At 53.5% G+C, this 21,051-nt stretch overlaps 1 protein-coding gene across 2 annotated transcripts in view; it reads right to left on the bottom strand.

Moving 5' to 3' along the window:
• GTF2IRD1 (GTF2I repeat domain containing 1) overlaps positions 1-20,088 on the bottom strand; it is a 44,888-nt gene extending 24,800 nt beyond the window's left edge. For both annotated transcript variants that reach the window (XM_086624486.1, XM_086624487.1), the window contains exons 1-10: positions 19,966-20,088; positions 17,781-17,922; positions 14,740-14,886; positions 10,882-11,065; positions 9,541-9,851; positions 9,028-9,117; positions 8,004-8,087; positions 6,426-6,609; positions 4,466-4,491; positions 2,287-2,407 (exon numbers count right to left, since the gene is read on the bottom strand). In XM_086624486.1, the coding sequence (XP_086480612.1) occupies positions 2,287-2,407; positions 4,466-4,491; positions 6,426-6,609; positions 8,004-8,087; positions 9,028-9,117; positions 9,541-9,851; positions 10,882-11,065; positions 14,740-14,886; positions 17,781-17,922; positions 19,966-20,088 (1,412 nt within the window). The remainder of the gene's footprint in view (positions 1-2,286; positions 2,408-4,465; positions 4,492-6,425; positions 6,610-8,003; positions 8,088-9,027; positions 9,118-9,540; positions 9,852-10,881; positions 11,066-14,739; positions 14,887-17,780; positions 17,923-19,965) is intronic.
• Positions 20,089-21,051: the final 963 nt, after the last annotated feature.

Below are 21,051 nucleotides of genomic sequence, written 5' to 3'. Positions count from 1 at the left end.
TCCCTAGGGAACTTTGGAAGGAGGGCTTCCCCGGGGAGCACGTTACCCCTCACAGTGTTGGGCCCTTCTCCTTGGAGCATCCGGCACTACTTGCCCCTGGGCCTGGACTCTGCCCTGGCTGGACCACTGCCCTGGGAATGCTCTGCTCCCACCAGGGAACAGAGGTGCCTCGTTTGCAGGAAGAACAAAGCGGGACTTAAATAGCCATGTCTATTTTCCTGCAGATGGGGGTTATCAATGCATGGGGAGATTTGGGGAGAGTGAAGTTTTACCCTCGCACAGGCAAAGCGAGCTGTGCCCCACCACTGCGGTTCGTGATCCTCTTTGTAACCAGAGGTGCATGGGAACCTTGGGGTACGTGCCCCATTCAATACACGTGCACACGGCGTAAGTCAGGAACAAGGCACATATATACATGGCCAGGATTCCTTCCGGTACCTAAAGGGGGCCTACAGGAAAGCTGGAGAGGGACTTTTTACAAGGGCGTGTAGTGATAGGACAAGGGGCAATGGATTTAAAATGAAAGAGGGGAGATTTAGATTGGATATAAGGAAGAAATTTTTCATTGAGAGGGTGGTGAGGCACTGGCACAGGTTGCCCAGAGAAGTTGTAGATGCCCCATCCCTGGAAGTGTTCAAGGCCAGGTTGGATGAGGCTTTGAGCAACCTGGTGTAGTGGAGGGCGTCCCAGCCCATTGCAGGGGGGTTGGAACTAGATGATCTTTGAGGTCCCTTCCAACCCAAACCATTCCATGATTCTATGATTCTATGAAAGGGACCCCAGGATGATCTTCAGATTATGCCAGATTTACACCCATGGCAGGTGGTGCCAGATTTACACCCCTGGCAGGTGGTCAGCCCAGCCCAGTGTGGTCCACATCACAGCACCACTGTGGAAGAGGGATCTAAATGTGGCTGGGTACAAATCCGTCCTCGTTCTGCTGGGACAGAATCACAGAATCAGTTTTCTGTTCAGAAAAGCTGCGTTTCTAAAGTAAGCTGCGTTTTTAAGAAGACTGCAGCACCCGATTTGGCGAGAACAAAGTTGATGAGACACTTTGGTTCAGTTTGCAGCCAGCCATGGTACGCAGGTATCCATCGGGCTCAAGGACTTTTTAACATGGTTTTGCCAACAACCCAGACGTCCAAGAACCTGGGGGGAGCGTGGCCAGGGTGACTGACACCGAAATTGGCAAACCACATAATGTCATGCTCGCTATAAACTGGAAAGCTCATTGGGGATGGTCGCTCTTCCTCAATAGTCACTGTCTCTGGAGGGTCTCGCCCGTCGCTCTGCCACGGAAAGAGGGGAACCCCACACATGCCATAGAGGAGATGGGCGAGTTTCCCACCTCGCCATCCCAGCCTGCAGAAGTGACCGACCCCATTGCAGCAAAGCTCATTTTGCTGTTGGCAAACCCTCCCATGACCGAGCCAGCCGTGCAGGGCAAGGCTGGGAAAAGGCTCCTTTTCCTGCGGCACGGCCTCACCCGGAGCACCGGTTATACTGCTATTAGCTGCCACCCTACTTCTCTTTTTTCAAGTGATTTTTAAAAGTAGATATCGGGGCTAAATATTAGCTTGCTTCTGACCAGCTGAAGCAAAAATGAAGGAAATTTGGGCTACACAGAGAAAAATACCTTCTGGATCTCCCAGCATGGGTTGGAAAGCAGTGCCACAGGCTCCACAGGCCCTGCCAGCATGTTATGGACCAGTCTAGCTCGTGGCATGGTTGTATCAGAAACGGGTACTCTCATAAAAAGCCTCCTGCCCTGCTCAACTCTATAACCCACCTTTATTCAAACACCTGTTAATCCACTATTAGTCTCCCTGTGAGCTTTATAACCAAGTAATGCTTAATCAGCAGGATGGCTGTTACGGTGCCGGCTGAGGGTGAATCCTTCGGCCCTGCTTTAACACCGGAGATCGCTCCTGCAGATAACCCCAGCCTGCCCGGCACGGCCCCAGCTTCACCAGTTTTGTACAAAATCAATGATTCCGAACTTCGCTGTTTAGGATGGGGATGCTCGGCCGCCTCCTGTGCCGTATGATCTGCTGTACAGTCGCAGCAGGTTTTTGGGAAGAAGGAAAGCAATGCCCTTACAGCCGCTCGCCTTCCCACCACATCACCTACAACATCTCCCCAGCGCTGCAGCTTACTGAATCGTGCCCGCTGCACCCCCCCGTGCCCAGCCGCGCGAGCACCTGCTGTGCACATTAACACTCCCAAAATTACTCTCTGAGGGACATCACTTTGCGGTGGCCGAGGGCCCGGAGTGCCACTTACCTGCTGTTGGCCTGAGAGGTCCCTGCCAGGTCCAGCACGGCCCCGCGGTGCGGCTCTGGGGAGATCTCCCCGGGAGGGCTGGAGGGCTCCAGCTTGGTTGGATCTTTGGTAAATTTGCTTCCTGGTGCCGGGAGCGCAGGGCGGGTTTGGAAGGAAAAGCAAAACCAGAATTAGTGACCAGAGATGCCAACAACGCAGCTCTTCCACCTCCACTCGTTCCTCCCCTAGTCCCAGAGCTGAGGTCGGGGTGGGAACAGGTTTTCAAGTCATCTGCTTGCAAAGAGAAGCGTTCAGGTTTTTTGGGGTTTACAAGTTAAAATAATAACTGTCACCATGAAAAAACTCCTCTCCCTGCCCTGTTCCTCAGCAACCTGAAAGGAGCCGAGACAAAGCGTCGGCAATGACCTTGGAGATGAAAAGAGTGATCTGAAGGCAGGATAGGAAATGAAAATTGGGCAGGGGAGGGGAGCGAAGAGCTGAAGGATTAGTGCTGGGGGAAGGAGGGAGTGAAATTACACTGCGAGGCTGCAGAAACCACGTAGGTGTCCTGTTAAACAGCTGCTGCCAAAGGCCCTTCGCTGGTCTCAAAGTGCCATCACGACATCCCCACCCTTCCAAAACACATCCTGGCCATGGGAAAGCGAAGCCTTTTTCCTTTCAGCTCCAGCCTGCAAGGAAGGGCAGGGCTCTGGCAGTGGGACCAGCAGCAATATAGAGCCTTAAAGACACTATTTATGTACTGACAGTCCAAGAGGCTCCTTTTAATTTGTGCTTTCTATGGACCAAATCTTGTTCTTGCAGCAGGGAAGCCTGCCTGAAGCTGCTACCCAGGGGAGCAGCAAAAATAGGTTTCCTAACAGTGGTGGGTATTTTAATTAAAGGGTGAGCAAAACTGTATGGGGAAGCTTTGGGATACTTTGCAGTCGGCAACTTAAAATACAGCTCTGCTCGGAAAATAGTATCTTTGCAAAAATGGCACCTCCTGACTCAGCAGATGCTGGTTGGGTTTTTTTTTTGCACAGTCAGATGTGCTGATGCGAATCGCAAAAAAACAGGTTTAATGTGTTCTGCTTCTGATAGCCCTGCAGGGACCAGCCAGGGGAGGGGGAACCGCCACCTGCCCCAGTCCTGCTGGACTGGCGGAAGGAAAATCCAAGCATCAAAACACAGTTCAGTGCTCCAGCCCTTGGAGGTGGGTTAGAGCTTAAAAAAATCCTTTCCTTGAGAAAAAAAAAAAGTCATTAATGGGGCTGGAGACAAAGGAACCCCGCCATGGAGGTGAGATCCCCTCCAGGCTCTGCTGGAGGTCCCCTTTGAGTGGCACCTTGGAGCACACCCTTGGGGCTGGGGCTGTCATGGGGCCGCAGGGTTAATTTGGCTGGTGGAGATGTCAGGGGAGAAGGTGTCAGCAAAGCCGTCAGTGTGCGGGGCTGGCACCTTGGGGAAAAAAAACAACCACCACCCCAAGAAAAGGTCTTTACTTGCAAGCCAAGCCCAGGTGATCCAGGAGCAGGGCTGGGTGGTGATAAATCGGGGTGCAGCACCATAGTTCAGGTGGGTATCAGGGCCGTGGGATGGGGGCAGCAGCTGGAGCGAGGGTCAGGTGAGACTTCACCAGTACCTGTCTCCTTTTATTTGCCAAGGAGCACTCAGCCTGGTTTCTCCAGCTCAAACCGAAGGGAGTGAAAACACGAGGCAAAGAAAGCCGAAGAAACCCCCTCTGAGGGTTTTGTCACTGAAAAAACGGATTTTTGCTGTTTTTCTTTTAAAAACAGTCAGCGGCTGGATGATGCTAGCACTTCCCAGCCGAAACCAAAAAAGAGAATAATTTACCAGTGAGGAACCCAGCAGTGATTTTTCTGCCTCCTGAAAGAAAGCACAAAACCACGCCGTGTGCTGCCTGCAGCTGCAGCTCAGCCCGGCGCAGGGAGCCAGCCCGGGAATTCTCACTTAAAACCTTCAAAACACGATTTATGGGGCGCAGGGCGCTTGCACCGAGCCCAGGCAACAGCGATCTCAGCACGCCCGGGTGCGGGGCATGGACCAGGCTCCTCCTCGCCGAGCAGAACGGCACGTCTCCTGCACTTTTGCGGCTTACAGGTGACATTATTTCAACTCTGCTCCTCTGGATAATCTTTCAGTTTTGTGGGTAATAAATCAAAGGACGCGGAGAACGTACCTGTAAAAATTCTCTCGTCAAACATCCTAGGAGGAAAGGAAAAAAAAGGGATTAGAAATAGGTGCTTCTAATGACTGAATTTCAGGTTTTATTAACGAACAGCATTAAACCAAGTCAAAATAGTCATTTTATTCATTCCCTAAAGAAAGGGAATAAATTTTTCAGTTAAAAAAAGAAAAAAGCCTGTAGCCTGTTGTGCAACCAAGCAATCTTACAGCACACGCTTTTAACTAAAGCACCTTTAAATCTGCTTATAAGTCATTCTCTTCATTTAATTAACTTATTAAATGAGGCTGCTAAAGGCTGGCTTTACCAAGAGCAATGATGGGACTGAAGTAACTGATGCTGGACCTTCCCTTCACAATGTTGACCATCAACCAGATGTCACTCGTCTCTCGAATATCATAATTTGGTGCCACTCATAACTTTGCTCACAGGAGTAAATTGTGTGTAGGGGCACGGCCCTGGGCCTGATCCAGTCTGGCACAACCCAAGCAGTGCGGGGCAAAGCGGCTCCTCTACCAGCCAACAGCTGGAAAGCTAATTCCTTTTAGGATGCCCAAGTCCTGTTGATGTCGGTGGTTTTAGCCTCCTTGGGAGACTTAGCCGGGGATTTTCTGTGCCGTAGTTTTACACCTCTAGCAGGTGAACGATGCAAGTGCTGGGCAGGCAGGAACCGAATAAATAAATATATTATAGAGTAGATTTTCCTGACAGAGAAGCAAAGAGGGGTTGCACAGCGCAGAGGTAACTGGGAAAGCGTCCACTCCTCCTCCAGTGCAAACGCAGACCCCAAGACCCAACGCCCTGCCCGTAGGCCATCCACCCTCATCATCCTCATCATCCAGCATGTCCACAAGCGATCACCACAAAACAAGGTGGAGGGGAATGCCTGTGCATTGTGAATATGGATGCTCCTCCTCCAAGGAGGCACTGCTCCCATCCGCCAAATGCCATTGTGCCGTGACTGGAGGGTCCTGTTACCACCCGAAATGCTTATGGTGGCACTGGCAATGTCTGCGTGGACTTACAACAGCGCGGCAGGGGTTGGGGGTGACCGTGGTACAGCTAGCCCTGCCACATCCTTGCAAAAAGGGAGAGAGCGATGGAAAACAGAGGTTTGGGGTTAAAAAAGGGCTGTTTAGCTCTTTTCTATGTCATTGTTTAACCTGGCCAGCCACTAAATGCCACGCAGCCTCCCGCTCATCCTCCCCTGAGGAATGGGGAAGAGAATTAAAGGGGAAAAGGGAAGGAGACTCGTGGGTTGAGTTAAGAACAATTTAATAATTCAAATAAAATGAAAAGTAATAATGATAATAAAAATTATAATAATATATGATAGCATATAAAAATCATAATATATACAATTGAGTGATGCACAGTGTAATTGCTCACTACCTGCTGACCAGCCCAGCTAGTGACTCTGAAACAGAGAAGTCCCGAAACCACAATCCCAGAAGAGCGAAAGCCCCACAGAGTGATCTGAAGAGCCAGCATGCTTCTCGGCCAACCCTCATCTATATACTGGACACGATGTTTGCACGACATGGACTATTCCCTTGGCCAATTTAGGCCTGAATCCTAAAACTAAGCTCAAATCCTAAACAGGAATTGTGGGTCCGTTGCTCCAGCCGTGCTCCCTCCCAGCTTCTTGTGCTCCTGCACACTGGCAAAACACGGGAAGTTGGCAAGTCTTTGACTTCCTTAGCAACAACTAAAACCATCAGTATGTTATCAACATTCTCCTTGTACCAAATCTCATACTAAATCCAAAACACAGCACTGTTCCAGCTGCTAAGAAGAAAACTAACTCTATCCCAGTCAAAACCAGGACACCATAAAAAAGGGTAAAATGAGTTCTGGGTGTCAAAACAAACCCCATGAGCGTGGAGGGAACACAGCTTAAACCCCCGGGGCCCCTCGAGGCCGTGCGCTCTCCCCTGCCCTCCTCACCACCCACCTTTTGATGACAAAATGGATGTTGTGCCTCTCCTCCAGTATCCGCTTGAGTTTGGGGACGCCGTAGGTGCAAGGTCTTTTGAAGGGTATTTTGTCCGGGATGCCGATGATTTCCACTGCCTCGGGGTCACAGGCAATCTTCCGGTACGGGACGGGGACCATGTGGTCTAACCCCAAGGCTTCGGCTGAAAGGTGGAAGCATGGTTTGCACTTAGACACACGCTTTTCCTTTTACAGATGATAAAATGAAAGTGTCAAGGCTCAAACTCAAGCAGAGCGAGTGCTTCCAGCCCTCTTCTCCTTTGCTTGTCCCAGAAGATGAGCCTTGGGAGCAGCTCGCCCATGGGAGATGGAACAACAGGGAGACAACGCAGCAGGAAACACAGCTAATGGTGTCCTCCAAAACCCCCAAACGTGCCCAGCCTTGCTCAAACCAGGGACAAGCTGGCCACACATGCCATCTCCAACCTCTCCTTGACCACAGCAGGTCACTGAGCCATATAACTCATGAGCTGCGTAGCTTACACAATTTATAAGTTAGAGAGCTCATCTACAGCCCAGCTATAGGATGGGCTATATCTCATCTGTGAGAGAGTTGGGGCTGTTCAGCCTGGAGAAGAGAAGGCTCCAGGGAGACATTCCAGCAGCCTTCCAGTGCCTAAAGGGGCTACAAGGAAGCTGGAGAGGGGCTTTGGACAAGGGTGTGTAGTGACAGGACAAGGGGCAATGGCTTTAAACTGAAAGAGGGGAGATTTCGATGAGATCTAAGGAAGAAACTCTTCCCTCAGGGTGGTGAGGCACTGGCACAGGTTGCCCAGAGAAGCTGTGGCTGCCCCATCCCTGGAAGTGTTCAAGGCCAGGTTGGATGAGGCTTTGAGCAACCTGATGCAGTGGAAGGTGTCCCTGCCCATGGCAGGGGGGTTGGAACTAGATGATCTTTAAGGTGCCTCACAACCCTAACCATTCCATGGTTCTATGATTCTATAACTCACAGGTTACAAAGCACATATTCATATCCCGTCTACAAGTCACGAGTTACGCAGCCTAATGACGATGGTACAGGTGACAACCTCCAGCCCGTCAGCTCGTTCCCGATCAATTTCCTGAGCTTACAGTTGCCCAAACGCCCAGGAACTAACCCAAAAGCACTGCCCACGGCACGGGAAGCGCCAACGACACCCATAAGCCGTGCAGGTTGGGAAAAAGCAGCTGCAATAAGGACAATCTTCTTTTTTCCCCCGTCACGTCGATTTAAGACGGCGGCACACCACTGCTCCCCCTCGGTGCCCGGGTGCCCGAGTGCCCCAACCAGGTGTGCTGCGCTTCAGACCAAGCCTGGTTTTACAGCCCAGTTATAAATTCCTCGACGGCGGTGGGAGGCACAGCAAACGGAAATATTGACATAACCTTCAGCAGACACCCAGAGACTGGGAGCTGCTGGGCTAAACGCGTTCGGAAGAGCAGGGAGCTCTAGCATATGGCTTCTGCTGCTGTGTTAGGGAACAAAAATGATTGCTACATAATGATATGCAAACCGCAAGCGCTGCAGATGCATAATGGGATATTAACTCCTACTCACCATATCTGCTGTTAAACAGAATTTGCACGCACTCCCTAAGGGTGTTGATATCTTCGGTTTCTTTTATAAAACTGTCCCACTTATCTATCAAAACAAAATATAAGAAATAAGGAACTTCCATATGGTTCACACACAGCAGATGCACTTTTCTCGCGCGGAGCACTGGGAAGCAGGAACAAGGCTTTGCTGCTCTAAAAATCATTTCCCTCTTCCTGAGCGGATTCTGCCAGGCTGGCAGAGAAGGTCTGGGCTTCCCCAGCCCCAGTCCCAGCCCCAGGCAACCTCCTCTGCAGCCGGGCATGTGCAAAGCAGATTCCTAAGAAACGACCCCATAAAACTTCTCAACCCTGAAATAAAAGACCCGCTGGGACAGAGCAAACTCAACCTGAAACCACCCTTTGAAAGGCACAGCCGTTTCACAGAGGAGCTTTTTCATCTCCTTTGCTTTTCTAACTTTACCACCCACCTTTTTTTCTTTTCTTTTTTTCTTTTTTAATGCACACAGGTGAGGGATTTGATGTCAACATGTCAGCGTTTTTAGGTTGCGTTTCCTTTGGGTGGGGTGGAGGTGGGGAAATGGCAAAGTCTCCTCCCCGTCGCTGATCCTCCCTCTCTGGGCAGCGCTGCAGAATCACGCCGGGGTTAGTGGGTTTCAGCTATTTTGAAATAATGCCCAGCTTTCAGCGGGTATTTGCTGCTTGCAGCTCGGGCAAACAGCCTCACCCAAAGCTGTGCCTTGGTTCCCTGTGCACGGAGCAGGGATGGGATGTCCCAGCTGGCTGGCAGCACTTGAGGACCGAGCGTGGTGGAGATGGCAGGGACGGACCCGAGCAGGGACAAAGGTCCCGGTTGCGATGCTGAGACGTTGCAGCAATTAAAGAGGAAAAAAAATCCCCCACTGCAGCATCTCCAGCGCTGCCAGGTCCCTGCAGAGCATGGAGATAGTGGGAGAGACAGGGCCAGGGGAAACCCTTCCCTAAGATGTGTTTGCCGACCACCTCCAATGCCGGAGCGGGACACGGACCTGTCTTGTCGTGGACGATGGAGAAGAGGATGCGTTTGGACGAGTGCACGTTCTGGATGAGGGGACCTCCAGAGATTGATGATTTCTGTCCTGGACAAGAGGGGAGACAAGGAGAAAGGGCTGATGAGAGCCTGACCCGGGCACCCGACTACCCGTCCTCCGCCAGCGACGCCGACCCAACCCCGCTGGCTCTCTCCGTGCACCCCAGCCTGCGACAGCTCGGCGGGGTCCTGGCCAGACCGAGCCCCACCATGCCCCTCCAGCTGCCCCTTGCGGCACAGCACCTGGCATTTCAGGGCAAAAACAGAGCTGTGCCCATCGGCACCTCGAAGGCACCCGGGGAAGGGCCAGGGCGGCGCAGCATGGCGGGGGGGTCCGCTCATCTCCATGCGGGCCAAGCTTTGCACCGATTCTCATCTGAGGAGCGCCAAAACACCCGGGCCTGTCCCCTGCCAGCGCCGGGGGCGTGGGCTGCGCACCAGGCTCGTCTGGGAGCAAACTCCAGGCTATTACCACAGCAGTCGCTGTACTCCTGTGAGGAAGGCACCTTCAGCTCTCCCGCCGGCCTGGGCAGCAGCGCCTCGCCGGCCGCGCTCGGCACGGGCAGACCCGAGGACACCTCTTGCTTTAGGTCGACGACGATCTGGGTCGGCAGCGACACACCGTATAAGAAGTTGGTGACGGTGACGGTGGAAGGGGTGTCCTGGCCAGCGGGTTTGGCCATGGGGCCGTTGGCACCAGAGTCCCGGCCACCCTTGGAGGTGAGGGACGTACAAGTCAACTCGACGCTGGGATTCGGCTCTCGGCTGGGCTCGTCCACTGGCCTGAGGGCAAGGAAGGGAGAAGAGGAGGATAAAACCAGGTTCCTTTGGGTCCGTGGCACTGCAAAGCTGGACAAGCAGGGATGTGGAGGGGGAAGGAGAACCATGCCCGGCGGGTGGGACATGCTGCACCGCCGGCTGCCAGGCTCTTTGTTTCAGAAATTACAGCCACCACCCAACCTCCTCCAGTTCCTTCAGGCACCTGCAGTGTTTTCTTCTTCTTTAAGTGGAGCCGGTTGGTTTTAGGGTAGTTCAAAGTGTTTATATTAGCTAGGGCAAAGCTTCCCAGCTCCACGGCCCACCGTGTTTAAAGAGTAAAACAATTTGTGTGACCATAACAGCTTGACCCCACTGCCCGTCCCACCCCCCAGCACCCATGGCATGTTCAACAGGGACCCCTGTTAACCCGAGGGACCCCCGTCAGCTTCACAGGAGACAGGCGGCCAGGAGCTCGCAGACGGCTCGGATTCTGCGTGTCCTACTTTCAGCTGTCTCAGCCTGATTTTCCAGAAGCGCTGAGCCTTCAGAGGAGGTATTTGGTAGCGCTCAGCGCTTCTCTGAGCAGATCTGAGGTGCCACCAGCCACGTAAAGGCAGAGGGAACGCACCCGAAACCACTGAGCCCCTGGTGAAAACACGGGCAAGAAGGGGAGCTCATTCTGCTGTGGTCCCTCACCTCCCTCCTTGTCTGGTGCTAAAACCCCCAGTTCAGCCTGGGAAGAAGCCTGCAGCATTTACACTGGAAACCTCTCTGGAGATGAGAAAGCACTTAGCTAACCGCAGCGGAAATTTTGGTGGAGACACTGATGTGGTTAATGCACACGTTTACATGCGCTTATTATAGGAACGAAATAAGCCACCCGACACCGATGAAACTCCGTGCAAGGCCGGGTTTGGCACGGCTGGACCCAGGTTTCTGGGTCTGGGGAGAAGCTGGGACATGGGAGGGACCCTCCTGCCTGCTCTGTGCAAAATCTCCATCATCTGCTGAGGGCTCACTGCCCTCCTGCCCCTTCGGGGATCCCCAAAATTACCTTTTTAGCCTGAAGCGGATGCTGTGGCTGTGCTCTAAGATGGCCATCAGGGACTTCACGTCGTACTCCATGGGTTTCTTAAAGCTGATCCCCTCGGGCAAGCCGGCCACCGCCAGCGAGCCTGGCTCTTTCAGGAACCTCTCATACGGCAAAGGGACCACGCTGCTCTTCCCCACGGCTTCACCTGCGGAGGGGACAGAGTTACACATCAAGGGACACCCCGCACCCCCACCATGGCCGAGTTGGGCTGGAGGAGCAAACACAAGAGCAAGAGATCTCGATGGAAACGTCACGAGAAGAAAACCGCTTCCTGCCTCTGCGCTTAGTGCACAAGGACCCGCAAGCTCTTTCTAAGCGCTAATTAATAAAAAATTCGCAAAAGCCAATAAGCAGATGTCTCATCTTTTGGGTTGCACAGTAAAATCCGTGGTTGGGGTCACTTGGCACAAGCCTACCCCTCGGCAGCGCCCGGCCGTGTGCCAGCGAGGGATGCGACCGAGAGCTGACAGACAAGGCTGAAGGGCTCACGCTGATTTTTATCTCATGTTCACTGAGATATTCTGGGATACTGATTTTCGGTCGGTTTTCTTATTTTACCTCCTGGAAGAATGGCAAGTACTTTGATTGCTGGTGCTGTCAGGCAGCCTCGATGTACTTTGAAAGGCAAGAAAAAAAAAACAACCAACAGTCTCCCTCCATCCCACCCTTCGCAGGCAGCACAAACATCGGTACGTTTGGCTGCACAATCGCCTCCAGCAGCCCAGAAATCTCACTTGCTCCCCTTCACGATGGGCACAGAGTCCCCTGGCGTCCCCACCACACTCTGTTGTACCTCTGACACCAAAACGTCCCCAAGAAATTGAGAGCAAACTGCTTTCCTTTCCCTGGCAGCAGCAGATGACCAGTGACCATCACAGCTATACAGAAATTTTTCTAAACTGGCTAAAAAGTCCCCATGTCTGAACCTAGGATCATCTCCAGACAAGATACTGTTGGAAAACCAGCCTCCTCTGGAGGCTTTCAAGGAATGGCCCAAATCCTTGAGCTGCTCTCTGCGGAAAAATTACTTTGGAAACCAACCCAAGTCACTGCGACCAATAAACCTGGTGCTGAAAGCATGAAGCAGAAGAAACAGCCGTGCAGGAATGTGACCTGTCTGGCAAAGTGGCGTCCAGATGCAGAACATCTGGCTGCGTAGCAAGGTGTCTGCATGGCTAAGGGGCAGGCAGAGTTGATTACGGGACCTTTAAATAGCTGTGGGAATTTACATCACTGATTTTCTTTAAAATCTTTTCTTTTTTCTCTCTTCTTTAAAAAAAAACGAACACACCAGAAGATCTTACAGAAACCCTGGGAATCTCGTGGCGCTGTCAGCAAGCCCTTATTAAAAGCGATTTCTTCAACACATTCTTTGAAGCAACGCCTGACAACTAACGACGTGCGACTTGCACGAGCCATCAAGGTTCCCTATAGGCGCGATGGATAATGTTTTAATTAAGCCAATAACAGAAGTTTCAAACCAAAACTTCACACCCCAACACCACGAGTACAACTCCTGCAGCCCGGTGGGTACTGACGATTTCCCTGCCCCGATGCACCGGCTCCAGCAGCTTTCCATCTCCCTCCATCACCTCTCTTCGGGACAGGGAGAAGCTCCCGCTGCCCATGGCAGCTCCTTATCAAGCCAACACTCAACAACTCCCCAAAGATATTTTGATGGGGAACGCGTTCCCGTCAAAGTGACCTTCACTGAGCCTCACGCTGCCACGCGGAGGCTCACGGTTTAGCTAAAGAGAGACAATAATCATCATTAATGCCTGTTTAATAGAAGCCGGCGGTAATCAGTCATCCTGTTGGTGCAGAGATTACCCGGCTCTGGTGGGAATACGCGATCTTTTTGACTGAGCATCTTCCAAGATTTTTTTTGTTTCCAATCTCTGTTGATGGGAGGTGACTGAAAGGATATAAAAAAAACCAACCCACGAGAAAGAGAACTTAGTTTCTGAGAGTCCTCTTGGGGATGGAAACAGAATCACCCCGGGGCACTCACTATCTCCTGCAGTATTTCTCCCCACTGGACCAGGAGAGGCTCTTCCCAGTGGGAATGCTGGGAGCAGAGCACCAGCCTGGCGGGTCCCGCCCGAGAGTGGCTCAAGGATGGAAATGGCTGATCCTACTGAATCAGCAGCAAAAGCTGAATTACACCCAATGCCAGAACTACACCCAAAGCCAGAATTATACCCAATGCCAGGGCCAAAACCACTGGCCCAGGGATGCCCAACCTCCTGCCATGGCAATGCCAGCCGCCCTGGGTTGGGGACCCGGCCAGCTTGTCCCTGCACACACCCATGCACCTCGACAAGGTGAAGAGCATCGCAAACTCATCCCGACGGATGGGCTGCCTGGTCCATACACCCTGCTCACGCTTTTTGATGCAGTTATATTATATTTATAGTATGTCATATATGAACAATTCCCATATTCCCAAGAGGCCTGTAAAGCCTGGCACTCTCCCAGCAGCAGGACACGAGATCTGCAGCTCAGAGCGGGAATCCCACCAGCACCGAAACACCCTCCCCACCCCATTTCTTTGGCTCTTCCACATTGCCCCTTCCTTCCTGCTTGGGCTGAGCCCTTTGGAGGCAGTGAGAGGATTTGATTACCCCCATTAACGGGAATATTGTCTCCAAACCCTTTAAGTGGTTTCAGAAGGCCTGCCATCTCCCCTTTCTGTCTGCGAAGCCCACGGCAGGCGCTGCGAGGTGAGTGCCAGATGACAGCCAGTGGCAGCAAATCCTGCACACGAGCCCGGGGATGGTGGGAGCATCCGTCATCCCCCTCCCGCTGCGGTGGGAGAGCCTGTTCCCAAATCCAGCACATACACAGGGGCAGCACCTGTGCGCTGGGCTCAGGGAGAGCAGGGCTCGGTGGCACACCCCAAATCCTTAACAGTGACGGAGCTGCACCCAGGAAAGCGAAACACCCGGTTCTGCAGCCGCTGCAGCCGCACAGCCTGAGCTCTCCCACAGCATCACGCTGGGCTAACGCGACCCGCCGAGCGGCACGGGGGAATATTGGGGCTCACTGCCTTGTTTTCCCAACCCAACCTCATTTTTGCTCCCCGGACCGGCACAGCCCCGTAGGTGCTGCCGGCGGACGAGCCAGGAGCACGGCCACCACCTCCAGCCGCTCCGTGGGGGCTCCAGCAGAGACCTCCCCAAGCGAGACGCAGGCGCTGCCGCCGCTCCAACCTCCGCAGATTGGGCCCGGAGGGAGCTCTGCAACCCACCGGGTTACATATCAACAGCCATATGGTCATCTACATTTTAATTGCAGAAGCTTTATTGCCGGGGATGATGCATGTGCTGGAACAGCACCAGCTTGTCTCTCGGAGCCGGGGCTGCGGGGCCGCCTGCTAGAAAAAATCATCTTTTTTCCTCTTAAATAGACTTGCCAGGGAAAGGAGAGTCAGTCGCTGCAGAGCCCCGACACAGCTTGTGACAGAGGCAGGGGAGATGCGGCGTCAGGGATAAAAGTGTGCTTGAAAAATCACACTCAGAGCACGGTGGAGGCTTCCCCTCTCTGGGAGCGTGCAGAGAACACTCCCTCCAGCACAGGGATTTTTTTTTTTCCCAGTTTAGGGCACTGGAAAGTGAAGAAGCAGTAGCCGGACCCCATCTCAACGCAACGCTCACCCTATGCAGGAGCATGTCCCGCCACGCCAGCCCTGCCCGGCACCTGCTCCCTCATCGCAGAGCCAGGCTGGGGCCGATCGCCGCATCCGGCGGCGGCACTGGGCAGCTCAGCGAGCCCCGGGGGGCAATCCATATCCCCAAATGGAAGCGTGAAGGTTCTTACTATAAAGCACATCAAACACTTCCTCTACCATCTTCCTGAGGAGGTACACGTCTGATCCCTGGTCCGGGGAGACCCTGAGCACGCTTCGCCCGCACTCCTTTGCCTTCTTCGGCGCCTCCGGGTCCTGCTCCTTCCTCTGCTGGACTCCTGCGGGGGAGAGAGGAGAAAACGGGAGACGCTGTGGTGAGAAGAGGGTTCACGGGCGATGCCGCACGTGCTTCCGCGTGGCTGCGGATCGACCGAACCCACCAGCCGGGTTACACCGACTTCAGCCAGGGCTGAATGCATCCCTGCCCACCAAACCCCAACCAAGAGGGGGTCCCGTGGGTGCCAGGCTCCTCGTCACCCCCATGGCACCAAAGTCCTCTGGCTGGGTGGGTGGGTGCCCTGGGTCTCCCACTCACCCCAAACCCTGGCTCAGATGGGGGGGCCACGGTGCCCAGCAGCCCCCGGTGTGCAGGGCAAGGTGCTGGCATGGGCAGCGGTGGTAGCAGTGGTGCCAGGAGCAGGGTCGGTCCCCACCAGTCAGGGACATGCTCATCCCCTGTGTGCCCCCACCTTCCCCGGTTTTACCCACTCGCTGCACTGAAACTGTTGTGATTAATTGGGCAACGCATTTCTTTTCTCTGGTTTCAATCTGCTTAGCCTTCAATCTCTCAGGAAAAGAAAATCCGCCTTTCTCGGAGGCTTTTTTACCCTTCAGCATCACGTCGCTCGGTAATACCAGCTATTTCCTGCTAATTTCCCCCATTAAACCTCAAATAAAGCATATCTTCAGCAACGACTTCCTTGCATCTCTAAACGCACAGAAAATTAAACACTACAATGCATTATTGCTGTTCTAGCCGGAGCGATTCGCAAGGGATTTTCGGTGGCGAAGGACTAATTCCTTCATCATCCTCGATAGGCTCCCGCCAGCGATGGGCCCTGGATGCTGCCTGGGCGCTCAAGGAAGAGCTCGTGGATCCCTCCCATGGAAACGGCCCATGGCTGGGATGGGGGTGAGAGCCACCCAGGGTACCCACAGAACTAAACACAAGAAAAGGGGACAGCCAACCAGCATCATGGAACCCCTGGCAAGCTCCGCATCCCTCCCACGGCACGGGGAAACGGGCCCTGGAAAACTTTTTTGGGGTGTAACACCACGGTGGTGAAATGTATCCTCACCCACACCCTCCTCCGAGTGACTCTCCCTCCCGGCTGGGCGCCAGCTCTCCTCCGCTGACGTTAATCCTGATCACTGTCAAGTTTGCCCCGTGCGCCAGGAAAGGCTGAGCCAGAGGTTCAGATAAAGGAGTGCGTTGGAGCGAGGTCTGCGCACCCAGAGAGATAAGAGGCTTCTTCCATCTCCCAGCGATGTCTGCTTGAGATTATTTCAGATCCTTTCTAAGGGGGCAGCTAGACCATAAATCAGAGGCACTTCCAGGGATGCTCTCCACCACGTGCCAGTTGGAAGAGCTTTATGGAGCGGAGTTGAGCCCGGACCATTTATAATTCAAGACAGAGGCATCACGTTTCACTCTGTCTCCAGCATCAGCCGCTTCGCCTGAACCCCATCGTCAAGATTTTGTGCTTTCGACCAGACGTGACCCTTTCATTTGTGCAGAGGTGTAAATGCAACCAAAGGAGAGGGGAATCAGGATCTGAAGATGGGCACCTTGCTCTGGCACAGCCCTAGGGCACCAGCCAGGATATAGGTGTACGTATTTCTAAACACGAGATTTGCAGATGGTCATCAGATCCCAAGAGCTCTTGGGAGACACAGTTGGCATTTAGGACATAAGAGGGAGGTCCGTCCCACTGGCCCCTCGCTGCCCTTCGCCGCCTGGGTACCTCCCTGCCCCTCGCGGGTGGTAGGAGGGGAGGCAGAGCTGCCCGTGAATGCATGAAACGTGCCCAAAACACCTCCTGTCCTGCAAAACACACCACACCAAAGTGGAGGATAACTAACGGCGGCTCTCCCGGGTGCGAGCGGCGTGGAGGAGGTGGCAGCAGCGGGCAGGGTGGAGGGGCACGAGCGGAGCCTTGGCAGTGAGCCCCTCCGGCACTGCCGTGCCGGCTCACCCTGCACACGTGCGGAGAATAACCTGAGCAGACCGCGACCCTGGCAGCTTTACAGCACTCATGTTTTCACTAGAGTGAGCCCTTCCTGAGCAATCTCTCCAACGGATTAAGCACCGACATGGTTTCCATCAACACTGCACCTGTGCGCACACAGCCGGGCCGTTTCTCTCCACCGCCATCCCACCGCGGGCAGCGTATGTGAGCAATGTGGGTCTGGGGTCCCCTCTAGGTCTGGGGTCCCCAGCACCACCAAAGCCAGATGCCATCCCAGCTCCTGCATGGAGCAGGGAAAGCAGCGGTTGGTGTGCCAGGGATGATGCTGGCCAAGAAACACCCGTCCCCGTTCACGGCACGGCTCCCACCTTCCCCTCAGCTCCTGGGCTGGTTTTGGGGAGCCAGCATGGAGGGCCAGGTGCCAGCCTCACCGCACACAGGGCTGCTGCCACTCACACACATCCCTGCGATACCTGGTGACCCTGATCTGAGAGGGAGGACACCACAGCTCCTGCTCTAGGCACCCTTTCACCACTGCCAGCCTCTCCAAAAATAAGCGCCTCCACAACCAACACTCCCAGCACCCAAATCCATCCCCGTCTTGCTAAAACCAGAAAAAAAAAACCTTGGCCCAAGAAAGCCTCTTTGCTCCTGGGGCATCACTAGGACAAACCATTCCTGCCAAGTCCTTAAAAGCTACTCCAGCGTCGGGGGAGCAGAGCGCCCGTCCAACCCCGTCCCCCCCCAGGGATGCTTTTGGAGAGCGGAGCTGAGGCGCACAGTGCCCTCACTGGGAGGGGAGAGGCTCCAGCCATGGCTCCCACCCACTTTCTCCATCACTTTAAACACCGCTCAACCCCACGGACAGCCAGGGAACCCCCCCAAACCGCAACCCCTCCCCGTGTGCAGTGGGGGGTCCCAGCTGGCACAACTGGAACACCAACCTCAGCACGGGAGAAGACTGCACCGGCGCGGATACTCACTGCAAAACTTCTGGAAGTCGGCTTGCAGCTCCTTGCGGGCGCTGAGGAAGACCCGTCCCTTCTCGGTGCCCACCACGAAGGCGCTCTCCTCGTGCACGGCGATGCAGGCCACCTCCGCGTTCAGCTTGGAGAGCGCCGAGCACTGCGGGGAGGCACCCGGCTCAGAGCGGCTGCGGGAGCAGCCCCCGCTTGGCACCCCCTGCCATTTCCCACTGGGGTATTTTTCTTCCCATCCAAAGACTCTCCCATCAAAAGCAACATTCTGGTTTGGGTCAGAATTTCCAGGGGTTTATGACATCCCCTAAACACTTTGGTGACTTTAAAGCATCCAGCTCAGCTTCACTTTGTCGGGAAACAAGAACTATTTACACATCATTTCACTTTCTCCTATCCTAAAAGTAAACATTTTAAAGTATTTCTTTAAAAGAAAATATTCCTGTCAAAAAAAACCACAAAAAAACCCAAAACCCACAAAATTAACAACAATTTGTATTTTTCCACCAGCTCAAATGAAATAAGGAGCACGGGAATCTTATTTCAGCTGCAGAACACTAATATGGCCAAAGTCTGGATTAGTCGAACGATTCTTCTTGTACAGTTATGCAAAACATTAAAGAGATGGCAAAGACTTCCTCCATTAATCCATTTTACGTAACGTGCGCTTCCTGCTCTACATAATACTTGTGTATATGCAATTTTATTATTATTTTTTATATTATAATACTTACACGTTGCTGGCAGCCTGACTCATATTCCCATTGCTACAGCACCGACGCTATGAAGACACTATCCCCAGGTCATGATTTAAATGGGGAAAACGGAGGATTTTGGAGAAAATGGGGGGATTTTTGCCATCGGCAGCCCCAGTTAGACACATTGCCTGCCTCCGGCACAGCAGAGGGGCCGGAGGACGCTGGTAGCCAGGGATGGAGCAGGACCACAGCTGCCCATGGACCAACCACCCCCCGAGCTACCTTCAGCTCCTGGCATGCGCTTACAGCCAGTGGGATTTCTGTGGGCTTAAACCAGTCTCTATACTGGGTCACTCTACCTCCTGCTCACCTTTGAGAAGGAGGTATTGAATCACACCCCTAAAACTAGGTATTTTTCAGAAACCTCCTTTTGATCACCCAGCAGCCAACAGAATTCTTTTCTTCAAAAAAAGCCCAATGCTCAAAAAATAAATATAAAATCTATGGGATGTGAGACCTGGAGGCGGACCGAGCCCGAACCCTAAGCCCACCTGGCAACATACACGTGGCCCCATGGTCTATTTCTCATGCCCAGCGGCAGCCGGGCCGCAGTGGGTGCAGAGCCGGGCCCTGGGATAAGGGCTGGATTTCAGGAGCTGCCTGGTGCTGGTGTCAGCACGTAACGAGGACTGTGGAATAACGGCTGCTCATTAAGGAACCGAACTGCGATAACACAATTTGCTGTCCGTGATGGCACGTATGTAAACCATCAAAGCCAACTGGGGTGCTTCAGCTCCACCTGCTCCTTAGTGGGGCGGTGATGGTCAAAGAGAAGGAAATCAGTATTAGTGAATAAAAAAACCCTCTACTGCGTAGAGAAGATGCATCCAAGATAAATACGTTAAATACGACGTGGCTTTAAAAAGGAAGGGCTATTTAGCACGCCGCATTGCATTAGACATTTGGTACTACACTACTTTCCCTTCTTGAGCACATTCACAGTTAAAAATAAGATTAGCTCTGGTCTGTGAGACTTAATCCAGACAGTTATCTTGTTTATGTAAGCACGGCTGACTTAGGCAAGGTTTCCACCGGGAATTCTACGTCAAAAGATATGAAAGTTATTTTCTTTGTTCTCGGAGATAAAAGCCATTGTTCTCCTGTTGTGTAAAAGCTCACGGTAACATCGGTAAAACATCAAGAAAAAAAAAAAACAAAAACCCCAAACACCCTACATTCGGTTGATACCGACATAAATATTAATGGGAAAACAATACACATCTGAGATTAACTTGGGCTGACTTTATGATCCTTACGGCTGTCAAAGCAGGAGGAGATTTTTATTTCCCAGCTCAAGCAGCTCCCTGGGCTTTCCACAGCGGAGGGGAGCGGGACGAGCTTGACAGCCCCCCTGCTTCAGCCCTGCTCCTGGCCAGCCCTGTCGAGGGGAGGCGAAAGGGTGGAGGGGGACGGGGACGTCACCAGCCTCTTACCATGGAGTCTAAGGCAGACACTAAGCTGGTGATGATTTCGTCTTTCTGGGGAAAAACCATATTCCACTGGTCAGCTCTGGAGGTGCCGAGCGTCACGTCTAAAGGCTTCCCTGCCAGGGCCATAGTCACCTGAAAACAGAAACAAAAATAATGGTATATGCATCGCTGTTACTGATGGAGAGCCGGTGCTGAGCATCGCCAGCACAGACCACCACCAGCATGTGCCACAGGCTGTGGCGCAACGCCAGCATGGATACGTGGGGGAAACTGAGGCACGGAGAGAGGCCGGGACCGGCCTGAGCTTATGCTTGCCCTGCATAAATCACCCCACTCCCACGCCAGGGCACCCACACCCACCACAGCATCACCCCCAGCACCCAGCACGGTCCCTCCCAGCTATCACCCTTCCATCCGCAGGGCAGCGTCGCACCACCCGGCTTTAATCCTGCAAATAAAGGGTGGCAAAGTCGCTGGCAATGCTCGGGGAGCCACTCCGACCGGCTCGTAAATCATGTGCTCGACGCCGCAAGCGGATGAAAGAGGCCGGAGAATTTGTAACGAGGTGAGACGGGCAGGAGCCGGGGAATATGAATGAAGCTGCCTGCGCGTAACTCGATTTGCGGCTCGGCCGACAACCGCGGCCGCTCGGCCCTGCGGAAAACGAGGGTTAAAAGTCAACAGCAAAAACCCAAAATCACCTTTCTGCCCCGGTTTGCACCCGTGTCTGAGCAGAAGGGATCTGCACGCAAAGCGGGGCCGTGCTGCCCTGTGCCACCGGGGAAACGGTGGGTTTTGGCCCAAAACAAGTCACCCCCACGGCGGCATCTCTGCGGGTGCCTGAGGTTCCCCGTTAGAGAAACGATAACGACCGAATTTCAGAAACGGCTCTTGAGGAGACCTCGGGGCCAGCTCCCCCCGTGTTGCCCGCCGGTGGGAACGGGCGATGAGTGCCGGGGCTTCACCGGGGCTTTCGGACGGCAGAGCCGTAGCCGCAGCCATGCCAGCACTTCTGTGCCACGCTGGCAGCCACCCAGCTACATCCTCTTACACCCGGCTGACGCTTCCTAAAGAAGCTGACGGATGACT

The sequence above is a fragment of the Tauraco erythrolophus genome, chromosome 21 (assembly GCF_009769465.1).
Source record: "Tauraco erythrolophus isolate bTauEry1 chromosome 21, bTauEry1.pri, whole genome shotgun sequence".
NCBI lineage: Eukaryota > Metazoa > Chordata > Aves > Musophagiformes > Musophagidae > Tauraco > Tauraco erythrolophus.
This window is presented reverse-complemented; position numbering and strand designations above follow the sequence as displayed.